Source organism: Penicillium roqueforti (genome assembly GCF_015533775.1).
Source record: "Penicillium roqueforti strain LCP96 04111 chromosome Unknown scaffold_11, whole genome shotgun sequence".
NCBI lineage: Eukaryota > Fungi > Ascomycota > Eurotiomycetes > Eurotiales > Aspergillaceae > Penicillium > Penicillium roqueforti.
In genome coordinates, this window is record NW_024067575.1 from 40,408 (window position 1) to 55,115 (window position 14,708).

Consider the following 14,708-nt stretch of genomic DNA (forward strand, 5'->3'; position numbering starts at 1 on the left):
TTATCATTCCAAATCTCTCTTCTAACCTAGGAGCCTCCAAGCCTCTTATCTCAACTATACAATCCCATTGAGGAAAGCGGTGTCAATAAATCAGATCTATCCAGGCGGTGAATCCCAAAAATCCTCGGCCGGAGCTCCTCTGCTAAGTCTAACAAGACAAAAAGCTCCAAGAAAATATTCATGATGGCAGACATACTGGAAGTCACCAAACAGCCCGAGGCATCGGCGATCACCGAACGCATCACCGAAAAAGGCCATGAGTCCCCCCACCTCGCAACATCCGCCCAGGTCCAGCACAACCTCGAACACCAACACCTCTGGACCTCTATAATAGGAGACATCATTCCTGGACGATCAGACGACTCAAACACATTAAAAAAAGAACCCCGCCAATCACCACAAGAACCAATCCCTCTGCTATCCGGCTACCCCCCACACCGCGTGTACACACATCCAGATGAGCAGCTGTACATGCTAGAAAACGGAATCCGCGATGAGGACCTGAAGCCGGAGCGGATTTTCGTGGTACCAACTACACAGGGTCAGCCGTGGACCTTGCGTCATATGGGTGCTGTGTTTGACCGGCTTCCTGAGTTCGAGCAAAAGGCTAAAGAGCATGATCGATCTGTCGGTCCGACAAGCATGCAGCCGGAGGCGGCGAATCTGAATCCTGAAAAGGCAGAAAAGCTGGCTCAATACTATGATAAGAAGGAAAAGACTCGTTTGACCAAAGAATGGGGTGCGCAAAGGTTTTTGCTTGCTATGGTGGATAAGGGGATGGGTGGGGACGGGACGGTGGCATATTATGTTGTGCATGAAGGTGAGGTGAAGCCGAGGCAGAACTGAGTGCGTGGATATTGATGGTTCTCATATGTACATAATAAACCTATTGCATTCTCAACCCTTACGGGTTAACTATATAATGTGACGAATACTCATTCAAATAAGCAGTGAAGTGACATTATCCATGTGGTATACAGATATACAGAGCACATTCAAAGCAATGACGACTTGTATGATATGCGCCGGAATTATACACAAGTTTTTTTGACATATGATCAGCTAGCCACAGGGTATAGTGATAAGCAAGAAGCAAGAAATGAGATGGCTGTACAGAAGGCTTGACAATATGCTCGGAGACGGAAACTGCTGTAGGAAGAAAATCAAGGAATTAGGTCAGGATTATTGGATATGACATGTTCTTGCTCCATTCGACAACTCGAGCAGTACTCCTCATGCCACTGCTTGACGTTGTCAGCATGCTCGGCAAAGACACGCTCAGCTTTGGTCGTTCGGCCCGTCTGCGAGTCGTCGCCCGGAGTGGCCTCTCCGCCAAGGAGAACCTCGACCTGGCGACAGCGCCGGACCTCCTCGCGCAGCCAACGCTCCCATTCCGTCTGGACGACCTCTTTCTCAATACTGTTCACGACACGCAATGCGACAAGAAGGTTGTGTCGATACATGCCAAGACGCTCACGAGTTTGCTGGAAGCGTTTGATGGCGCTCTTGGTCAATGCATCCCGGGGTCCGGATGGACTGAGCGACAGAGGCATATCGGCATACCGCATGGTCTGCTCGTGGAAGGTAGCAAAGCAATCACTGGCATTGCCGGCGCCGGGCCAAATTGTGGAGTTTGCAACCGCGTCATCAATATCCCGCATGTAGATAGATTTGCTCATAACGAGGTTTGGCTGTACACCCAGCCGTGCCATGAAGTTGCCTGCATGTCTCTCGTGCCACCAGTCCCAACTATCCCGCGAAGAATAGTATCCATTCAAAATGGCACTTGTAGCCAACATGGTCAGGATGATCTTGTGAGCACTCATGGTCTTCCAAGACCAGCGAACTACGTCAAACGCCCAAACCATTATGAAGGAAACACTCGTTTCGAGGAATGACAAGAAGGTCTCGAAAAGAAGGTCGTGCATAGCACGCTGTGTTCGGGGCTTGCGAGGTTCCAGCTTCAGGTTGGAACCAGCGCCACTAAATTGGGAGACGTTGTTTTGGCGTCCAACATGGCCGAAGATCGTGATGGCTTTTTTGGTGCGACTGTGTGCACCCAATCGACGTACTTGGTCACTGACTAGGTCGACAAGATCCAAGGAGTCTTGTTCTAGATCTTCACTTGCTTTTTTGTCGATCACGTCTAGGTATGTTAGAATATTCGAATGGGAGGGATGGGAGGGGATAACTCACTTTTGAGGCCGTAGGGAGACCACAGCCACTCGACTTTCGTATAAATAGCAAGCTTGCTCTTCGACTTGGCCTGGAATGTAATGACAACCTTGGTAACCAACCGGAACGAACGGCGGAAGGGGAGATGCCACGGAGTCTTTTTATCTGTGATCACGTAGCACAGATGGTCGTTGAGAACATCAATGATCTGATAATCCGATATCGCATTTTCGTGAGTACGACCTATACAAAATCAGTCATGGCTCGATCTCAAGATCATCAATAATCAAGCCTACCAAGGATATCTGTCGTGGCGATATTGTAGTGGAAGTCACGCTTCAGATGCCGCAAGTCCGTACTAGCCCATGGGCCTTGTTGGATCTCTTTGAAATGTCAGCCATGTATAAGTGATTAAGGATTTAGAATAAACGAACCTAGAGCTTTCCTCTCGTGTAAAAGAAGCTGCCACACGGCGCTTTTGTCGCCAAATAATATATGGAACAAAGCTTTAGGGCTTATATCGAGAATTTTTTCGGTCACCAAGACAAGATCGCCTTGTGGAACATACTCCACGGGTTGTGTTGGAAGTCTGAATTTAGCAATATCCCGACCACGGGCAGTCCTGCCTCCATCCAGCTCAAGATCTTTGTCAACGTAAATAGGCAGTCGAATGTCCTTCGCATGGCCCAGGTCTGTAGCTTTGCCCCCGTCATGTTTGATGCCTGCGAGTCCGGATGAAAGATCATCCCAGCTATCTGCACTGGAAGTTCGGGCTGAAGACCCAGTGTCCATCTTGATCAAAGCTTTGATCAAGGATTCTAAACTCAATTGCTCGACGGCAATGGAGCATTGGATCAAGAAGTTGAGTCGTTTTTGAAGAAGTCGGAGAGGTTCAAGGAAAGTTTTGATCGTAACCCGGCCAGGAGTATCACTGCCGAGGGGTGGAATAGTATGAAGGAAAAGGAAGTCACAGTCTCGCCCAGGAGCTGCAGTTACCTCCTTAATGCTCTCCAAAGACACACCGGTAGTCAAAACCAGTCCGAAATGATGGCTATAAAAGTAAATGTTCCTTGTTGTGACATAAGCTCGTCCGGGGAATTCTTGCTGGTCGTTAGGGCTCCAGGTGGCTCTGAACACCAAGACCAATGCTTCCACTCTCTTGACGTCTGGGAAAAGCAATCTGAACTGAGCATCTTGAATCCTCAATTGTTGAGGGTAGTAGCTGGGATATTCATACCCGATACCCAGTGCAACTTGCGTGAGCTTAACATCGTCCCCATCAAGGCTTACTGTCTGCCTGTGGCGTGGACCTGATTGCTGTCGGGGTGCCACTAAAGTACCCGCTGCATCGGGTTGTGCGGCAATCGTGTGTGTTGAGCCATCACCCAATGTAGACGGCCCATCAGATACTCCATCAATCTGGTGTTGGTCCCGTCGAAGCTTGTTCATGAAACCCCAGTTAGAGCTACCCCACACGTTCGCCATCATACCACTAGGCATACCACCCGTACTATCAGAGACGCCTATTCCAATGCCTCTTTCATTGCTCACAACCACTGCCGCCTTGCTCATGCTTGTGGGTGCCGGGGGATTGGCGAGCGTGGCAGGTGCAAGACTTGAGCCAGGATCATCCACGTTGCTTAAACTGCGACCTCGACTGCCATCGACGTTGGCGTTGAGTGGACCGGCGTTGCTGTAAGGGAGAATATTGTGGCTGGCAGAGATGAGACTGGCTATTCCACCTGCAGGGCCAGGGACGGAAGGAGATAGTGGAGCCGCATTGTTCGATTTGCGGTGAAGATCCAACTTTTGGATGAGTCTAGAGGTATGCTCTTTTGCATGTTCTCTTGCAGAGCTCTCACTATCGAAGCCTGTTGGTCTTCTGCTGCTTCCAATATCGGTACTATTTCTCATGGTATATCCATCACGGTCTGGAACAGGAAGCGTCATACTGCGATCCCCCGCTCCGGACTCATCGTTCGTATGAGGGGTAAGAGAGTCAGCAGGATCCGCAGCGAACTCCGCAGCCGGGGGTTGAGAAATTGAAAATGCAGGGTCTTGAACTGTGACTTTTCCAGAAACCGAGAGATCAGTGCTTGCGGGGTTCTCCAGTGCTTTTTGTTTGGCCGCCTCGAAGGCACCAATCCATTCCATCAGCTCCTTCTGGTTATCTGCCTGAAGTAGAATGGTGTTGTTCTTGGTCTTCACTTGGAAGCAGAACCGGCGTTCCTCCTGTGATGCAGGACGGATACTGCAAAGCAATACACCAATTCTTTCACTCTCTTCAACACCGCCAGTACGAGAGCCCTGTACAAGACATCCAAATATGCCGTGCTTGAGAAAAGCCCACCGTTTGACCCAAATTGTGCGAGTAGGCTTTCCTGACAATGTGCGCAAATACAGCCATCCTTGCTTCTCTGGTCTCATCTCTTTGCTCACATTAAGTGCCGAAATAGGACGAGAGCCAAGGTACGGAACGGTCGAAATATTGTAGTCCTCCAGTTCACGAGACGGTCGAGCCGCAAACTCCGCGGCTTCCTCAATGAGCTTCCGGGTGGCTAGCAGCTCTCGTTTGGATGATTTCTCACTGCCTTCCATCTCATTAACCCAACCCTTAATACGATCCATCTCACGCGACCATTTCGAGAAGGTCCCGCTGTTGTGATTGTGAAATCCCCGGAATTCCCTCCATTGATCGCAGGAGATTTTGACCAGAAGTCGGTCCAGTGCATTTCGTACCTGAGGACCCTGTACTGAATAGTCCATTGATGCTTTCAGGTAGGCCTTGTGGGCTTCGTGCAGCTGAAATGCTTCTTCTCTCAGGGCCGAGGCCTCCTTGGACTTCGACTGAGAGGCATATCGAGCTTGGAGGTAATCGTACTGTTTCTGTGATTGCTCGAGGTTGCGGCGAATTTCCTATGGACGTGTCAGATAATCCGAGAACAGATTGGATGAGGGGCTTCTTAATACCTTGAACTGCCGCAGATCCTCTTGAATGAAATCTCGAATAGGTTCGGAAATCAACGACTCCAACTTTCTGGTTGTTGCGATGAGTCCACTCCAAAGATCTTTAGACCCCTCACCACATCTCCTCATAGCCAAAAGTGTGTAATCATGGTCAACGACCGCTTCCGAGACCACGAGGGGATGTGTCGAGTAGGAAAGAAAGTTGTTCACTACACTCTCCATAGCGGTCAGCTCGTAGGAGAGCTTGGTTGCAGCTTTGGCATATCCGTCGAGCCATTTCTCTATGAAATCGATCTGATCAGAGAAATAAAGGGTGGTGGCACGAAAGGTGGGCGAGTCGAGAGCGGCTTCTTTGAGACCGACCGGGCTGAAAAGGGGCGCATGCATTAGTATACAAGAACGAGAATTCCAATATCAGGCATATGAGATACTCACACAACGCTCACAAGTTTCCCAACTTGGGGTAACGGGGTTTGTGCTTGAGTCGACATCTAGTGCATGTCTCCGGCCATACACTTAACGCGAGTAAAGACCGAGACGCGAGAGGTGTGAATAGGCCTCCTCTCGTTCATGCCACTTGGTGATCAATTCAACTTCCAAGCCCTGGAGAGAACCCACGTGTATGATTTTCTGGCTTGTAGCGGTCTCGGCTTTGCCTGAGACCTCCTCAGACCTGTTCAGATGAGCCCCCCGATGATCTAATTGGCTACGTCAAGGATTGGGTTTCTGCCTTGGTGCCTGATTCTCGAGGGTTTTAATGTGGAGAGCGGTGTGAGGTTTTTTTTTCTTTCTGCCAATTGGGGGTTTCGCCGAGTCGGTCTTCAATCACATACCTGATCACACAAAATGGAGCCTCCTTCTAAGAAAATGCGAAAGCTCTTAGATCAAGATAGCGATAGTGACTCTGGGGACGATGCTGGTGGAGTTCTCCTCGGCAAGCAGTCGTCTGATACCGGGTTCACGATCAATGAAGATTACGCTCGTCGATTTGAACACAACAAGAAGAGAGAAGAAGTTGCGAGGTGTACGTGCTTACACTCGAAATGTTTGCGCTTTAGCATGTGCTAATATTGGCTTAATCCACAGTGGAAGCGAAGTATGGCAAGTCCTCCAGTCTTGGAAACCGCCCAGACGAAGACTCTGAGGATTCCGACTCCGAAGAAGAGGACGACAATGCAGAGCTCGCTACAGTAGCTCTGGATGCTGAAATTTCGGCGACTTTGAATGCTATTCGTTCGAAGGATCCTCGCGTTTACGACAAAGATGCCAGCTTTTACAGCAAGTACGACCCAGAGGAAGCCGCCGCCGGAAAGGGCCCCAAGGAAAAGTCCATGACGCTGCGACAATACCATACCGAAAATCTTCTGAGTGGTGTCAACCCAGCTGAGGAGGAAAATACCCCAAGGACCTATGCCCAAGAGCAAGCCGACTTGAAGAATGCTATTGTCAAGGAGATGCACGGAGCGGCAGACAAGTCTGACGAAGAGATGGAAGATGCCGACGAGTTCATGGTCCGCAAGCCCGGCCAGGACATTTCGTTGCCTAAATCTGAAATCAAACTCGATATCGAGAATGCGGACAAAGACCCCGAGACTTTCCTGTCCAACTTCTTGTCAGCACGAGCCTGGATCCCCACCGACAGGCCAGAGTTGCATCCGTTCGATTCGGATGAGGACGACGACGTCGATCGGGCGGAAGCTATTGAAGAAGCGTACAACTTCCGATTTGAAGACCCCAACAAGATGAACGAGGTGATAGTCACACACTCTCGTGATCTCACCAACAAGCAATCCGTCCGTCGCGAAGAGAAGAGTTCCCGTAAGAAGATCCGCGACGCTGAGCGCGCACTCAAGGATGAGGAGAAAAAACAACGCGAAACTGAGAAGAATCGTCTTCGCAAACTGAAGACAGAAGAACTACAGAAAAAGGTGGAGCAAATCAAGGAAGTTGCAGGACTTCGTGCCTCAGAATTCACGGACGACGACTGGTCTCGTTTCCTGGATGCTTCCTGGGACGACTCAAACTGGGAAGCGGAGATGCAAAAACGGTTTGGTGAGGAGTACTACGCCGGGGAGGAGGGCGAGGACAGCGAAAATGAGGGAGGCAAGAAGAAGAAGCATCCTAAGAAGCCTACCTGGGATGATGATATCGATATCAAGGACTTGGTCCCAGACTACGAGGATGAAGAAGCGAAACCCACAGTCGAACTATCAGAAGCCGAAGACGAAGATGACGACGAGGCTTCCGGATCTAAGAAGAAGAGCAAGGCCGAAGAGAAGCGGATTCAGAAACGTGAGGCCCGCAAAGACCGTCTTCGCATTGACGATGCGGTTGAGCGCAACCTGGATCTCGACATCACCTTGCTTCCTGGAGCTACAAAGAAGAACGCCACAAAGTTCCGCTACCGCGAAACCTCACCGCAGAGCTTTGGCTTGACGGCACGGGACATCCTCATGGCGGACGACATACAGCTCAACAAGTTCGCTGGTCTGAAGAAGCTCGCCACCTTCCGCGAGGAAGAGCAGAAGCGGCGCGATCAGAAGAGGTTAGGCAAGAAGGCCCGGCTTCGCGAGTGGCGCAAGGACACTTTCGGTGACGAGAATGGGCCGGTGTTCAAGTTCGGCGGTGATGTCCAACCTAGTCAGCCTAAGGATGCTGTGGATGAGGATAAGGTTGATATCAGAGAAGGAGATGGCACACGTAAGAAGAGAAAGAGGTCGAAGAAGCATTAAAAGTTGTTGCATCTGTCAATCTACCATTGTTTATACCTTTTTCAAATCAATTTATGGAATGAACCCAATTATTTTCTCTTTAACTTGATAGTATCTCAACTTCGAAAATCATTGTGTCGAAATGAACGAAGTGCTAAAAAACGCAAGTATACAGGGTTAGCACGTGCTTGATACGATGTGGTAGTACTCGGAATATATATTCGCTGAAAGCTATAATATAGAACACAAATTGCGCCTCTAGTTTGTCATTCAAATGTGGGAGATATTACAGCTATCATCATATCCTGAAGTTCTATTGAGAAAGACTTTCTCCAAATCTAGTGGTTTTCAGGCGTATGCATACCTGTAGGACTCCGTAGCTCCCAAAGCGGAAAGCTAACATGCGATGCGGGCCCACTCAGGCGCTAGCGGTTGCTGGGGTGAACCTCGGGAAATCTGATTTTAAGCTATAGGAAGCTCCAAATATTGCTATGCAGCTTGAAATGCGTTGAACGTACGTAGTGCTCCATACAGAAAATTTCCCTGAGGACCAAGGGAGGTGGAGCCAATGTTGTACTATTGGGTACCTAGCATTGCCTAACATGTGAAGTACCTAGGTACATCGTCCATGCGGCGATCTATCACCTTAAGGTTTGTACCCGCGACATAAAAATAGTAGCCAGGAAAAATGTCTCATCAACCGTGGAAGTCTAGGGATCCCTCACATATCGCAGTGTCGTCTCCGTATCAGTGCAAGACCTGAGAGGGATCACATTTGCTCTATTGGGTTGTTGAATTATGCTACAATGCCATAGTTAGATATTCCCAGGAAGTAAGTACTGAAGGAACAAGATAGTGTAGAGAGGAGACCTGGGGAGAATCCACTCGCCCGAATACGAAAAAGGCTACTCCCTCCGCAACTAGTAATATCGGGTCGTTTGGGCTCAAGTTTGAATTCAAATGGCACACCCGGGGACGTTCGAAATCATTCAAAAGCCCCAGAACACAGGGCTAGAAGGAAATAATCCCGTCGGTGGCAAGTCCGAGATATCATTTGTCTGGTTCGCCATCGGATACCCGGCCAGCAAAAAGGAGGTTGCCCCGGGAGGTGGAGGCCCGGCATTGGATAGGGAAATATACACCGTACCCCTACGGTACAATGCACCGACGCTTGGGCCGTTGCTCGGGACTACAGGATGTCGATGATCACAGTGAAAACATAGGATATCGACTGATTTCCCAAGGATAGAGACAAAAGTGACTCTGTGGAGTAGCTGTATTGTAGACCAAAACCGTGTGGTCCATTTGACAGTCCAACAAAGACCCCTATATGCCCATAGCACCGTCCAGACCAGTTGGCCAGATTGCAGAATTTTCAGTGGATCGGGAGATATCGGCAGGAGGCAAACCAATACCGACATGATAACCGTATTATACGGTAATTAAACCTCCTGGGCTTCCTGATTGGGCCTTAGCGCCCGGCGGTCGAGTATTTTTTTTTCTGGCCCCCCTTCCCGCCTTCTCTCTTCCTTTTTCTTCTTCATTGTCCCCGGTGTCTCTTTCTTCTTGACACTCTTTCCATCTCCTCTCTTTTTTTTTGCATCCGGTTTCTTTTGCACTATCTTCAAAATGGGTTCCGGTGATGTTAACCAGGCCGAGAAGTCGATCTTCGGCATGCCCGTGAGTGTTTCCCTGCAAACCCGTGAGAGCTGGCCTTGTTGTCGCGTGAAGATTCAAACCGATGAGATGTCCACCATCAATAATCATCGAGCTTGTTTCGAAACGCGGTTTCAAGGCTCGGTCATCGCTTTCTCGATGTGAATTGAACCGAGCAGTCGTGCTAACAGAATTTGCAGGGCTTTGTTGTCGACTTCCTGAGTACGTGTCAAGCTTGATATCTGCCATTATCAGCAATTGCTTGCTTCAACGTCTCGAGTTTTCATACTAACTGTGTATTAGTGGGTGGTGTCTCCGCCGCTGTCTCCAAGACCGCTGCTGCCCCCATTGAGCGTGTCAAGCTCCTGATCCAGAACCAGGTTGGTTACCACCCGTCATGCACCGATTGGAATGAGCCAGAGGCAGAGAATCACAACAATTGATTGTGATTGAATTGGACATGAGTTGTGTTTTCGCATCGATCGCAACTCGTGAAAAATTTTCTCCCTTGGCCCGTGCCATTCGGCAGCTCGATATCTTCATCACTTTAGTATCTAACCAATTTGATAAATAGGATGAGATGCTCAAGCAGGGTCGTCTCGACCGCAAGTACAACGGCATTGCTGACTGCTTCCGCCGTACCTCCGCCGCTGAGGGTGTTGTCTCCTTGTGGCGTGGTAACACTGCCAACGTCATCCGTTACTTCCCCACCCAGGCTCTTAACTTCGCTTTCCGTGACACCTACAAGTCCATGTTCGCCTACAAGAAGGACCGTGATGGATACGGAAAGTGGATGATGGGCAACCTTGCCTCCGGTGGTGTACGTATCTGAAAACTCTCACACACGGCTCACAGCTAACAAACCCTCTAGGCTGCCGGTGCCACTTCCCTCCTCTTCGTCTACTCCCTGGACTACGCCCGTACCCGTCTGGCCAACGACGCCAAGTCCTCCAAGGGTACCGGTGAGCGCCAGTTCAACGGCCTCGTGGATGTCTACCGCAAGACCCTCGCCTCCGACGGTATTGCCGGTCTCTACCGTGGTTTCGGTCCCTCCGTTCTCGGAATTGTCGTCTACCGTGGTCTCTACTTCGGAATGTACGATTCCATCAAGCCCGTTCTCCTCGTTGGTCCTCTTGAGGGCTCCTTCATCGCCTCCTTCCTGCTCGGCTGGACCGTCACCACCGGTGCCGGTGTTGCCTCTTACCCTCTTGACACCGTTCGCCGCCGCATGATGATGACCTCTGGTGAGGCCGTTAAGTACTCCAGCTCCATGGATGCTGCCCGCCAGATCATCGCCAAGGAGGGCTTCAAGTCTCTCTTCAAGGGTGCCGGTGCTAACATCCTCCGTGGTGTCGCCGGTGCCGGTGTCCTGTCCATCTACGACAAGGCCCAGCTCCTCCTCCTCGGAAAGAAGTTCTAAGCGATTCACTGAAACGTGAGTCTCTTGCCACTGTAGTTATACTGAAACAGGGGGTGTTCACCTCCCCCAGTGTAACCACTGGGCGTGGAATTTGAGGATATGGGATGGTCAAAAGATAGATGCGTCAAGAAATGGGTCCGAAGGATCTTGAAGCATAGAATGGTCTAATTCTTCCCTTTTTGTACCCAATGTACTTTACTGCCAGCAAACTATTTTCGTTTTTTCAACTTGATCTTCGTAAACATTGTGAAAGTAAATAAATAATTCTACTAAGATACCAACTAGCTTCGGACCTTGGACGTGTTCTTTGTGCTGGCCTAGTTTTGATAGATCAACCAATTGAGGGCTGGCTGCCTGTATGCTGGATGCTTCTAGCTATGCGAACATAACTGAAACAAGCGCAAGCAAATAGCCAACCATTCGAGCCCCAATAATTTTTGTCATCGGAATACTTGACTGAACCGTAGGTAGACAAAAAAAAAAGAAAGAAAAGAGAGGTGTCCCAATGCGGCGAAGCTCCACAGCGGCAATACCCATGACGTCTAAGCTCCTTGAAGCTACAAAGCTCCTTCACTCCCCTACCTAAGCCTCCCAGAACAATAAGTACATCAACCTCTAAAATGTCCGCCCCAACAGGTATCCAAACCTACAACTCCGCGCCCGTGAACTCCAACAAGGAGGAAGAAGGCACGCACGCAACAACCTCGCAGCCCGAACCCGCCACAGCAATCGAGTCACTAGCAAGCGCACCCTCCCAACCTCTACCAGCACCCGCAACAACAACAGCAACAGCCACAGCTCCCTCAAATCCTCCAATCTACACAACCACCCAGCCACCAGCACCACCCCAACCAGGCGCAACAGCAGTACAGCCAACCCCAACAGCAACATCAACAGCAACAACCGCGCTTGAACCAACACCAACAACCTCCTTCCCGGAGACCGCGACATCCACAACCCAGAATCCACCCGCACCCCAACCTGGCGCGCGCCCATCACCAGGAACAGCATACACAGGACCAGGAACAGCATCTTCCTCTCTAGTCCCTCCTCCTCCCAAAGCCGGCGAAGCCATCCCCCAACCGCCTCCACCAACAGCCCAGCCAACCCAGACAGCCCAGCCAACCCAGACAGCCCAGCCAACCCAGACAGCCCAGCCAACGCAGCCAAACTACACGCCGTCATACTCCTACAACCCGCCGCAGCCTACTCCGAACTCAACCTCCACGCCTTATTCGTCTGTGTACCAGACGCACGCGGGATCGCAGACGCAGACTCTGCCGCTGCACTACGGTGCTGGTGCTGGGTCTGGAGCTGGGTCAGGTGGCGGGGCGAGTAGTATCTTCCCCGAAGAGGAGGAGGGGTTCGTCGGTACGGCGAAGTGGTGGATGAGGTGGTCTGGGAGTAAGTTGGCGGAGGTTGAGAAGGGGGTTTGGAAGAAGATTAATGATATTCATGATTAGGGGATGGACGGGTTAGGTTGGAGTCTGTCTTATTATGGGGGTTCTGGAGGAGGATTTGCATGTGTTGATGGCAGTTTTGAATTGGGTTATGGACTTGGGAATTGTACTTGGAGTTTAGTTTGAATGATATCTTTAATACCAATGCTTTGGTTGGACTTGCATCTTGAAATTGAGTAGTGGCGCTGGAGTGTAGTTCTGACTACGTTCTTCCTGGTAAAGCTCTGATACTTGGGCTCAAGTGTGAGGACATGCAGGCAGCAGCCTACATCTACGACGTTGTAAGGTCTTGAGATGAGTATAAGTACATACCATGAACACTTAGATTACAAATGAAAGAGAAAAATGGCAACTGAACTGCGCAGGATATGCGACGCGTTAAGTTTCTAAACTAGCTAAGTGATTATGTACTTTCATCCGCGTAAAGTATTCAGCCTCGAGAACTGAAGCCAAAACCTCCAGGGTAATGCAAGGATGATGAATCTGCAATGTACAACAGATTATGTGTAGAGCACATAAAGATAAACATAAATATATATAGAGAGAGAAACAGGGCAGAGGAAGAGGACAACTTCTCAGTTGGATCAGTGAAGATGACTGAGATTCCATCCAAGTCAGAAGAGCCAGTGCGATCAATAAAGACGACCAGAACCTCCAGATGGCTGAGATCTTCCAAGTGATTGGGAGGTGCAAGCTGATATATAAAAAAAAAAGACAAAGTAGAGTATTAAAAAAGGTCGAAGGATGAAAAAAGAAACATAGGAGTCTTGAAGCAGTGGTAGCTGACTCAACTAATGCAAGGATAAACGCCAGAATGAGTAGGTGACAGACAATAATACTGAGCCAACCCACGTAAAAGTAGCAGAGCGGAGAAGATAAGGGGTATTTGGAGTTGTCATAGTGGTAGCAGCGACGAAACTGCTACCCTGAATCGTCATGACAATGTGTTTCGTAGCAGGCATAAGAGGAAGGTGCAGACTTGAACGCCATCTTGGAAACCCAATACCACAAAGGTCCAACCCAACGCCCATCAATCGAGGTAGTTGCACTGCAAGCTAGCCAAATTTCCTGGCTTTGGACTTTTTTGGATATTTGCCGAAAAACCATGGAACGCCAAAAGCGGTCCAGACCAGCTTCGACGGCCTTGAATGTGAAAGAAGTGTATCGCGCAAAGAGTAGAAATAAATATAACGCCGATTATGATGAGGGGCTTTACATGGAGCCCAGGCAGAGGAGCGCCTCCACAGCGGCGCGTTCCTGGATGTCAAAGGTGCGGGGTGGCAACTTAGCCACAGATGGACAGGTGGCGGGGAAAATCCCGGAAGGTTGAGGCTTTGTGCGCGCAGCGACATGGCCGTTGATGAAACTGCCGTTGTTGTTCATCGAACGGGCGCGCAAAGCGTCGGCGCCAATTTGTGCCCAGTCTTCCTCATCAGTGTCATCGCCTTCGACCCACTCGGTTTCTTGCATCTCGTCGGGAGCTTCGGAGGAAGAGCAGTATTCGCCGTCGTCGCCATCGAGAGACATCTTATCGGCCTCGTGTTCTAACATATCGAGGTCTCCATGCATGCCATAATCGTCGGTGTACGAGAATGCCGTGGATTCGGCAAAGCTCATGCGGTAGGGATGATGATTGCCACCCTGCCGACCCGACTGGCCCTGAATCTGCAGACCACGCTGCTGGAACGAGCCTGCAACACTTGAGGGAGGCGACGACGGATCGTTCAAATCCCGATCGTGAGCAGGTTCACCACGACGTCGCGCGTCCCAGCGGCCCCAACCAACCTTCTCTAACACCACGTCGCCTTGGACACCTCCATTTCCTCGACCCTCCAACGCCGCAACAACCAGTCGGCGCGCCTTGGCAGGGGGGATATGCGAAAAGCCAGGGACGGAAGTTGTCAGATGACCCATAACGTGACGGATAGCCAAGGGCCCCTGGTGCAGCAAGATCTCAGGGAGATGATACTTCGCAAGCATGACAGGGGTGATCGCGCCAGTACTGTCGAGGTCCTCGACAGGCAGGGAGACGTGATGACTGTTGTCATGTTCCGCATCCTCCAGATCGATATCGGAGTCCAACTGGGGGACGGTGGCCAGCGGCGATCCTGGCGACAGTGTCGCGCGGTGCTTGAAGGTCTGAGGAGGGAGGGTCGGGGATATAGAGTTAGGTGGCGTGGGCAGCATCGCAGGCTGTCCGGGACGCGTAGGGACACGGCCGCCACTCAGACCAGAGCGGCGCTGAGGGATATCAACGGAGGCAGTCTTGCCAGCAAGAGCCATTGCAATGCTGGAGTTTGTCTGGAAAGCCATGATGAA

General features: G+C 50.4%; 6 protein-coding genes across 6 annotated transcripts; 4 read left to right on the top strand and 2 right to left on the bottom strand.

Annotated features, from left to right (window-relative positions):
• Positions 1–183: 183 nt before the first annotated feature.
• Positions 184–846, top strand: LCP9604111_4912 (uncharacterized protein; the record flags this gene model as incomplete). Its single annotated transcript, XM_039072664.1, has 1 exon — positions 184–846. One exon carries the CDS (start codon positions 184–186, stop codon positions 844–846), a length of 663 nt encoding a protein of 220 aa, XP_038928883.1.
• Positions 847–1,163: 317 nt separating this feature from the next.
• Positions 1,164–5,633, bottom strand: LCP9604111_4913 (uncharacterized protein; the record flags this gene model as incomplete). Its single annotated transcript, XM_039072665.1, has 6 exons — positions 1,164–2,146; positions 2,197–2,418; positions 2,472–2,558; positions 2,610–5,091; positions 5,146–5,509; positions 5,578–5,633. The coding sequence occupies 6 exons, from the start codon at positions 5,631–5,633 to the stop codon at positions 1,164–1,166; spliced, it is 4,194 nt and encodes a 1,397-aa protein (XP_038928884.1).
• Positions 5,634–5,988: 355 nt separating this feature from the next.
• Positions 5,989–7,874, top strand: LCP9604111_4914 (KRI1 family protein; the record flags this gene model as incomplete). The annotated part of the gene is made up of 2 exons (XM_039072666.1): positions 5,989–6,166; positions 6,229–7,874. The coding sequence occupies 2 exons, from the start codon at positions 5,989–5,991 to the stop codon at positions 7,872–7,874; spliced, it is 1,824 nt and encodes a 607-aa protein (XP_038928885.1).
• Positions 7,875–9,482: 1,608 nt separating this feature from the next.
• Positions 9,483–10,929, top strand: LCP9604111_4915 (putative mitochondrial ADP,ATP carrier protein (Ant); the record flags this gene model as incomplete). Its single annotated transcript, XM_039072667.1, has 5 exons — positions 9,483–9,533; positions 9,710–9,731; positions 9,813–9,889; positions 10,084–10,329; positions 10,381–10,929. The coding sequence occupies 5 exons, from the start codon at positions 9,483–9,485 to the stop codon at positions 10,927–10,929; spliced, it is 945 nt and encodes a 314-aa protein (XP_038928886.1).
• A 620-nt stretch (positions 10,930–11,549) lies between these two features.
• LCP9604111_4916 (uncharacterized protein) lies at positions 11,550–12,392 on the top strand (the record flags this gene model as incomplete). The annotated part of the gene is made up of 1 exon (XM_039072668.1): positions 11,550–12,392. The coding sequence occupies one exon, from the start codon at positions 11,550–11,552 to the stop codon at positions 12,390–12,392; it is 843 nt and encodes a 280-aa protein (XP_038928887.1).
• A 1,209-nt stretch (positions 12,393–13,601) lies between these two features.
• On the bottom strand, positions 13,602–14,702 carry LCP9604111_4917 (uncharacterized protein; the record flags this gene model as incomplete). The annotated part of the gene is made up of 1 exon (XM_039072669.1): positions 13,602–14,702. The coding sequence occupies one exon, from the start codon at positions 14,700–14,702 to the stop codon at positions 13,602–13,604; it is 1,101 nt and encodes a 366-aa protein (XP_038928888.1).
• Positions 14,703–14,708: the final 6 nt, after the last annotated feature.